This window comes from Xiphophorus hellerii, chromosome 6 (genome assembly GCF_003331165.1).
Source record: "Xiphophorus hellerii strain 12219 chromosome 6, Xiphophorus_hellerii-4.1, whole genome shotgun sequence".
Taxonomy (NCBI): Eukaryota; Metazoa; Chordata; class Actinopteri; order Cyprinodontiformes; family Poeciliidae; genus Xiphophorus; species Xiphophorus hellerii.
In genome coordinates this window covers 14,250,627-14,259,673 of record NC_045677.1, presented here as the reverse complement: position 1 = coordinate 14,259,673, position 9,047 = coordinate 14,250,627, and the positions used below count along the sequence as shown (strand labels likewise).

General features: G+C 35.2%; 1 protein-coding gene across 2 annotated transcripts in view; it reads left to right on the top strand.

Moving 5' to 3' along the window:
- Nucleotides 1-259: 259 nt before the first annotated feature.
- The window catches only part of gpc5c (glypican 5c), a 96,666-nt gene continuing 87,878 nt past the window's right edge, over nt 260-9,047 (top strand). The window contains exon 1 of one of the 2 annotated variants that reach the window (XM_032566229.1): nt 260-748. In XM_032566229.1, the coding sequence (XP_032422120.1) occupies nt 571-748 (178 nt within the window). In that variant the 5' untranslated portion in view covers nt 260-570. The remainder of the gene's footprint in view (nt 749-9,047) is intronic. The other variant, XM_032566228.1, reaches the window with a different exon arrangement.

Sequence of the window (9,047 nt, the reverse complement as noted above, 5' to 3'; positions counted from 1 at the left end):
AGCGTACTTGCTTTGATACACTTACCAATTTGTCTCATAACAGAGAAAAAATGGCAAGGTGATGTCGGTAAAGTGAGTGCCGGGAAAGTAGCTAGTGATATTGCGGACATTACAATAACCACATAACATTTTCTCCTTTATTGTAGAGGTTTACTTTTACCCTCCAAATGTCATATCCAATATACATGAAGTGAAAAGTTCCATAAATCTACTACAGAAACATTTAGTGTTGACGTTCAGCCGAGATATAGAGAACAGGGAGGGGAATGTGCGCAGCACTTTGGAAACAGGCACAGCCAACATGCAGTCAACTACTGCAAAGTGCCAAACGCGGGACAGACTGGCTTCAGAAGACACCACTCCTCCTCTGTACGACACCAAACCTCCCCTGTCTTTGCGGCGCTTTCTCTCATCCCAACCGATAATGTAAGACTCAGTTAGGAAGATCTGTCAGATGTTCACTCGAGCCATCGCTTTTCACGTTCGCAGTTCCGTTCTCAACACTGTCAGACAGCTTACGGTCAGACTACAGCTGGTCATCTGCGAGGATACCTGGTGTGAGATGCGGCAATGTCCCGAGGAATATGCCCACGCGTCAACTCTTTTGACTCCGTCAGGATTTTGGCGTTGGTAATTTTTGCAGTGAATGCAATCGAGGCGGATAAGCACAGCTGTTATGAAGTGAGAGCCGCTTTCCAGCAGCGATACATCGGACCGCTTCACCTGGTGCCGGAGAAACCATACAAAGGTAAGTGTGGTGGAGAAAAAGAACGCTTCAGCGGGCGCACATGTAAGCATCATATAGTAAGTGGCATGACATGCTGTTTTTTTTTTTAATGTTTTTTTTTTTACTTATTTAAAGAAATATAGCCAAACACCCATAGGTTAGATTAAACGTGTCTGTTAGCCTTAGTAAAAGTTTTTGTTTTCTTAATATCATATATATGCAGGGGTCAAAAGTGCACATGAGAGCTAGGAGAGATGAAGTGGAGACCGGGGCACCAAGACAAGAGATATGGATTGGAGATATGGAGTCCCAGTCATTTAAAACATATTGGATGTTTTAAATGACTGGGACTGTCTCATATTGTGATTTCCTTAGGTCAGAGCATGCTGACAAATCAGTGAAAATTATTTTTCTTATTAAATTGAACATTTTGTTTTTAACATTTAACAAAATGTCATCATATCCATGTCATCATATAAGATATGTCATCATAATATATGATGACTGATATGATGTTAGCATAATATATGATGAAATATATATGGCACCATATATATGACTTGGTTAATGCATAATATATGATGACATATATATGACATACATATGTCATATATGATGACTTATGGTCATATGTCATCATAAGTTGATGACTTATGATTTCATCAACTTAGAAATCATATTGATATTGTTACTTCTGAAGCCAGAGCTACTTTACTCCTTAATAATTTGCCACTTACCCCTGGCGCTGAGACAACCATTTCAAGTAATAGCTTGATTATTGGAATTCAGATTATATAAATGTTCTAATCTGTGTTGTCAAAGAGGTCACAATAATAACTGATTAAATAGGATATATGACTTGGTTAATGCATTTGGGTAAGTCAAACTTGCAAATGCTAGAACACAGGTTTCCCTGTGGTGGTGCTTAGTTGACATCCACATGTTTATTCTGTTTCTTACACATAAGGGGAAAGGTATTCCAAAACTTCAATTCAAATGAAACAAAATGATGAAAATAAAGATGAAGAAGCTGATCAGTCTGCATCACAGCAAACTGAAAAATTGCTAAGAAGCCAATCGTTGAAATTTTCTTTTTACAACTGTGGTTGTAAAGAAATCACATTTAATACCCATTCTGCACTTTTGCTAGCATTATCCTAAGAGCCTTTTGTTTTGATTATTATTGCATCAATAAAACCCAAAACCTTGTATAAGGTTTTGTGGCGTGGAACTTCTTTCAGCAAATCAAACAAAAGGAAGCTTTGTAAGGCTTCAAATGGTTTTCAATGTCTTTATTAAGTAAAATTCCATTTAGGGAAGTTTTGGCTTTGGCATAACAATGGCAACATTGGTTGACAAACACTCTGTAAGCCAAACATATTATAACACTCTGTATCCTCTTTGGTTTGAGATCCAACATGTTCTTTAAATTTTTTTTGCATGTTCATATCAATAGTAAATATAATCATCATATATTCATCCGTCCAGCTACTCATCCCTTATCTATGGGATGAGTTGCTGTTATAAGCTTATCCTTTTAATGATGGGCTAAATAGAACATGTTCAAAAAGGATTACTAGGAATCATGTCTTGATTTGGTACTAAGCAGAGACTACAAGTGTGGATTGTTACTTAGAAAATAATAAAGAATATTGCACTGCCATAGTATTTTGCAAAATGGATCCATCCATCCCCAGAGTGATACTCCCAAGTTCATTCTAAGTTGTCCCAAGGTGTCACTTTGTTGTTGTAGGACAGTGTCATGCAAAGGATGCTCAAGGATGTTTATGTTCATCATTTTATTAAGGATCCTTGTTTGCACGATCATCTCTATTGCTCTAGAACAGTCCCTAGAACTTAGGAAACCTTGTTTATTTGGTTTTTTGAGCATTTTAAAAGTTACTGACTCTGATGGTAATAAATTTGCAGATTACGGCAGGAGAGATTGCACTGTCAACAGCACATGTATAAATGCCATCCAACAACTTCCCAAAGACACTGAAGGGTTTAAGTGTCCTCAAGAAGTACAGTCTGCACTATCCCGTCTTATACACAGTTTTACTGTTGCTGTCACTGTTATATTTATATTTATTCACCACCTCTTCTTCTTCTGGAATTAATTCAGCATTTGACTTAGTCCTGGTTTTCCTAAAAGCTAGAATCATCTCAGTTGGTTTGTTCACATTCAAGATCAGGTGATACTTTCTATACTATGCCACAAAGCAATCAACCAGTACTGTGAACTCAGGTTCTTGCACACCTCTGATACACTCAGGCACTGCAGAGTCATGTTAGTGTCTCTGCAGATGAAAAGAATGTATTTTACTGGAAGCCTGATGTGGACAGAGGGACAAGGAATGATGAGAGTATAGTCTTCTGTGGTGCTTCTATGCTGCTGACCACCTGGTTAAACATATGTCCATTGAGTCTAATAAATTGTGGCCTGTTTGTCAGGTAGTCACTGATCCAGGTAAATACTAAGGTTTTCACCTGATTATTCTAGATTTTCTGACAAATCAAATAAATCTGAATTGCATTAAATGCACTGAATAAAAATCATGATTCTCACAGCTCTGCCTGCTTTGTTAGGATGTCAGTGGGTTTGCTGAAGCAGATGTATGATGACATCTTCGTCTTCTACTTCAACTTCAACTTCCAAGCAATATGAAAAGTGTTCTGGGACACTGATATGTGCACCTGCTCATTAATGTTGCCTCTATTTCAACTCTTCTAAAATGTAGGACTGTAGTTGACGTATACTGTCACTTGAGCTTTTGATATGTTGATCAGTAATAGTATTAGTAAAATGACAAACTTGTTAGCGTCATTATCACAACTGCAACCCAAACCAGATTTTTCCCCTAATATGCTTCATATCTGACTAGCACTATGAACAGTGCAATTCCAATCTTTTCACTTACTAAAACAGAAAAATAAATCTGGTTTGTACCACTTCCATGTGGTACAAAATTGGATACATTGTTTTAAAACAAATCTTCAGTCAGAAAGCTTATGGCACATTTTATCCAGACGTAAACAATGGCTAAAATAAGAAATGCTGACATTTTGAATCAATGGAAAGACAACAAAGTATATTTAAATTAGTTTTTGGGGTGACAGTTTCATGCATTGCTCAACAACTTTAAATTTGATTCATACACACCGTCATCCTCTATTGCCTCTGTAGACAGTGGGCTACGGTGTGATGTCTATGATCTTGTTCTTCACTTTCTATTTATTAATTGGGGTATTTTACATAAAATGAAATATTTAGTTAAATATTTTACCTATCCAACATTTACAGCGGAATAATTTGAGGCAATATCCAAGTATAAATTAAGGTGCTACCTGCCCTTCTAGTGTTGATGATTTTTCTTCACTACCATGCCATAAAAATCACTCTGTAAGCAGATGTTCCCAATTGAACACTGTGTTCTTATAGGTACTGGAACAACTTGTTATGTTTGACTTTCACTCTTTGTATTACAACTACTCTTCAATGCAGTTCCCAAGTAATAGGTCATAGTAAGCCACACTCCTGTCTCTAAACATTAAAGATATTCTGGCATTTTTTTTCTCCATCCACAGTCAACATTTCAGATCCTATAGACAATTTTTTTCCAAGGATAGATGAAGCAATTTTCTCATTAGTGTGGATTGGATAATCATTTTTGTCATATTTAGATTTTAATTTTAATTTGGAATGAAATAATGCCCATTGTCATTTTATCATGTTAGGGGGCTGGCGATTTAAGGCCCAAGGCAGTTGCACAACTTTGCTTATCAGATATTGTCACTCTGCCAGTGATATTCAACTGAAGTCAACTGGTGAGTCTCATGTAACTTTCCTTCAGTCTTGATATAGCTATATTGTTAAGATTTTTTACTCTTGTTTGTTTTTTAGAAAATCCATTGGCTATACAGTCAGATTCTGGATCAACTGCTGAGATTGTGTGGGAACTCTGATTTATCAGCATTGTACCTATACGTAAAAATGTGAGACCCAAGATTTTTAATTATGTTTGTCCTTCAAATGAATAAGAAAAGTTTTTTTAGTTTTAAAACTACAATTTTGATTTAAAGTTAATTAAATTGAGCATAATGATGTATTACAACTGGTAATCCTGAGGTCATTTTTTATTGTGGTTGTATTTAAAGTTATGGTTTATTTTGGAGTAGCGCTCTACTTGATAAAGACTGAGATTACTACGGCAGTTATTTAACCTGCATGTTGGTTTCAGGTCAAGTGTCACCCAGCATGAGTCTGCATGCTGTAACTGGAAGAAGAGTAATAGATAGCGGAGTGGGAAACATAGTTTGAGGTGCATCTAAATCACTTGATATGTTTGTTTTATGTAGCGTTACTATTGGCAACAGAGTATATCATTTCCATTACACGGTGTTGTAGTTATATAGACAAACTTTAGCCTGCAGCTACGATCTGTGAAGGACATGTCTACGAGCTCCTCCTGAAACTGAAGATGAAGAACATATCATGAAATCATTGAAGAATAGCATTGGCTTACCAGTGAAACATCATTCAAACCCTATGAGACGCTTTCAAGTTCACTGATTAGGAAAAGTGGATGACAAAGTTAGCAAGGCACTGGATGAAATCCTACAACTTTGACCGCACAGATACCTAGTTTAAGATTTTTGTAATTTGTAGCTCAGCTTTCAGCATGAACATTCCAGAACTTTATACAAAACCTTTCTGACCCTACTTGTCACCTTCTTGACAGATAAGTTGCAGCCTTTAGAGTTTGAAAAATTCAAAACCAACTCTTGTCATTGTCTTTTCAATGAACAATGGCATTAGTTTCCCCACTATGCTCTTTTGCATTAAAGACTGTGGTGATAATAATTGAAGAACTTTATCAAATTAAAGAGGCATGTCAGTCATGCTTCCCCACAAATTTGCAGTCAGAATCAGGGAGGAACAGCTCTGTAGCCCTCTACAGCTGAAAGACTGAGATAGGAGTGGATAACAAAAGCCCTCATAATGCAGGCTCTCTTTGCAAAAAAAAAAAATCATCACTGAAAAAATGTATTCTACCATTGATTAGATTTAGGAACTATATATACTGCTCAAAAAAATAAAGGGAACACTTTAAGTGTTAAACACCTGTTTAAGTGTTCCCTTTATTTTTTTGAGCAGTGTATTTATATATTATATATAGCTTATGTCCCGTCTCATCATATATATATATATATATATATATATATATATATCTGTGACGTATTTCTGTTGTTAAACTGTGTTGTTGTAGGTGCATGTACATATTGGAGACTACAGTGATCAAGGGAAAAAGGAAAACTACCTAGCGATTAAGCTTTCTAAATTTGAATTATATCTTTAAAGCTCGAAGAGGTGAAACTGATTCTGAGAATGGGAGATTTGGCATGTGTAAGAATTATGTGTACATAATGACGAAACTTTTCTTCAGTCCTCACATCGTATGCCAACAAAAGCAACTCCTGAAATGTGAAGAGGCCAGGCTTCAACCTTCCTCACAGTGTGATGTTTGCCTTAGGATACAGTGCTGCACTTTATGTGCTGTGAACAGATTTCTTACAAAGTAGCAGGAGTGTGTCACCCAGCGTTTGAAGGATCCAGTTTCAAATTAACTGCATTCTTGCACTTCACTTATGTCTTTGTTTGACATTCTTATCTTCAAAATGAAAATGCAAAAAATTATTTTATCAACAATTACCATAGAAAGAGGATGGAAAGTGGTTAAATTGATTTTATAATTGGATGCTATTGCTTTAAATGTTGATTGGTATTTGAGTTACTTACAATCTTTGTAGTTAAACTAAAACCTAAACGGTTATGTTTACAGGGTAATTGTAAGATATTTTTCATATATAAAATATATAAACTTGTTTTGACGAGACAAGACTTAAGTTAACTAAATAATAAAGAAAAAAAGAATAATGTATCAATATCTGTTCCAGAGATATGAGTAAAATAATGCATTTTATTTGCCTGCTTATCTTCTCACATTCAACAATCCGTGTTTTTCATCTGAGACTAACATTTATAGAGGCAAAAGACTTACTTTTTCTACCTGTGTAATTAATAAAACTAATTGTTAGGAAACAATTCATCAACTGTTTCCTAAAACAGTATGTCCCAATGTGTTTTCACATCCTTAAACATTTACAGCTCTCAAACTTTGGCATCGTCTTTGATTATCTAGTAATTTTGAGTCGCTTTAACTTGCCCTCTCGCAATTTCTCAACTGCCATTTAGAGTTTAAATCTAGAGATTATTTAAAAATGTTCTCAAGGATAATTTTATGTTTTTTAAAGACAAAATTCAAGACTACATTGTCCTCTAAAATCACATAGACCACATTATTGATTTGAGAAATGCATGTAAGTGCATAACACAACCAAATACGCAGCTAAGTCAGTTAACTAATCTTAGCTAATCTATCAGTGTGTTTTTATTCATCATATAATATATTCATAATATATTCTTCATATAGTCATTGTATATACAGTACAGACCAAAAGTTTGGACACACCTTCTAATTAAAATGGGTTTTCTTTATTTTCATGACTATTTATAAGGCAATAAATCCCACTTATTAACCTGACAAGGTTGCTACTTTGAAGAAACTAGAATATAAGGGGTATTTTCAGTTGTTTTACACTTTTTTGTTTAGTGCATATTTCCACATGTGTTATTCATAGTTTTGATGCCTTCAGTGTGAATCTACAATGTCAATAGTCATGAAAATAAAGGAAACTCATTGAATTAAAATGTGTGTCCAAACTTTTGTTCTGTACTGTACATCATATATACATGGTGCATAATTTTGTGCCTCAGCTGATTTTCTATGCCCCTGGCTGTTCAGAGGAATAGGTTTTTCTCTAAGTGTATGTTTGCTATTAAATCATATAGAAATGTCTACATAGAAAGATTAATGTTCATCCACCAATACAAAGAACACCAGAGGGTATTAGGGCATTTCCAAGTCAACATATGGGTCGTTAAATGGGTCGTAACAGATACTATAAGTAATAGTATCTTAATGCCCTTCCAGTAAACTGCTGCTTCAGCAGGTCTGAGTCTATTTGCCCACTAACCTTACATCTATCTTTATGATCTGTATTTCCAACTTCTGGCCTCTGGTGTGGCTTTGGACTCCATGCCAATCACTAAATGCAGTTCCAGCTCTGGTTCTGGGAAAACCAAACATGACTTTGTTTCAAGGTAGTCCAAAACTTCAGGTATGTGGCAAAGACCGCTTTGAGATGTGCTTTCATTCAACCCGGTCTGTAGTAAGCCCAGCAAATCTTTACAGTGTAAATATCCTCCATTTTCAAAGGGTACAGAGTTCCCAGCAGAAGGCAAACCAAATTAACTGCATACTTTTTAACAAAGTTATTCTTGTTCTTGGAAAAATAGCACTGCATATAAATAAACAGTAGCCTTAGGAAGCACTACTCTCCCGAATATAAGTGAACATCAGAGTGAAATATCCATACCTCATTTGAAAAATTGAAACAACACATAAATATTGTTTGATCTGCACAATGCTACCCTATGTAACATACCTCATATCTTGAATGTTGACAGTCAGATTACGTTGCAACCTGCTCCGTAACACATATCATACTACACAAGTGCAAAAATTTTAATTTTGTGGTATACATATGTATTTATCCTTCCAAAGCTGATTCATATGGAGAAACATCACTAACAATAAAAACACATATTCATATGCTTTCATTGTTTAGCATATCATTATTGGAATGCGAATTACAGGAATTGTACAGTGGTTGTGCATTCTCTACTGCTGAGTTTTTGACAAGATCATTGAACTGTGGCAAGATACTCCAAAGGCATTAATCACCTGAAAACAATTAAATGAATATCAGAACTTGGCATCTCATTACACTACATCTTAAGAAGAATTAAAGCTTTTCTTAAAGCAACCTGGTTTTAATGTAAATCTCATAATGTGTCTGGTGAGTGTAGGTGTTAAAAAGGTACTGATAGAACTAGCCAATAAGTTACTGTCTGTTTTTATGGAAGAAACTGAGTCATTTTTCTAATGAATATAGACATTTTATTTAATATTTCTACTTAAAACAACTCCTGGCTTGTGTATCACTTACTTAATGAAATTACATGGATAGGACAAAGAATAACTGCTAGGATCAATCCGAGAGAGTGAAATCAGGAACAGAAGGGATGGAAACAGTGGAGAAAATAGATAATGATCAAGCTTTTGTACTTACTACAGACACTACAGAACCTTACAATTCAATCACTATAATAAATGTTCTTTGGTTAAAATTTATA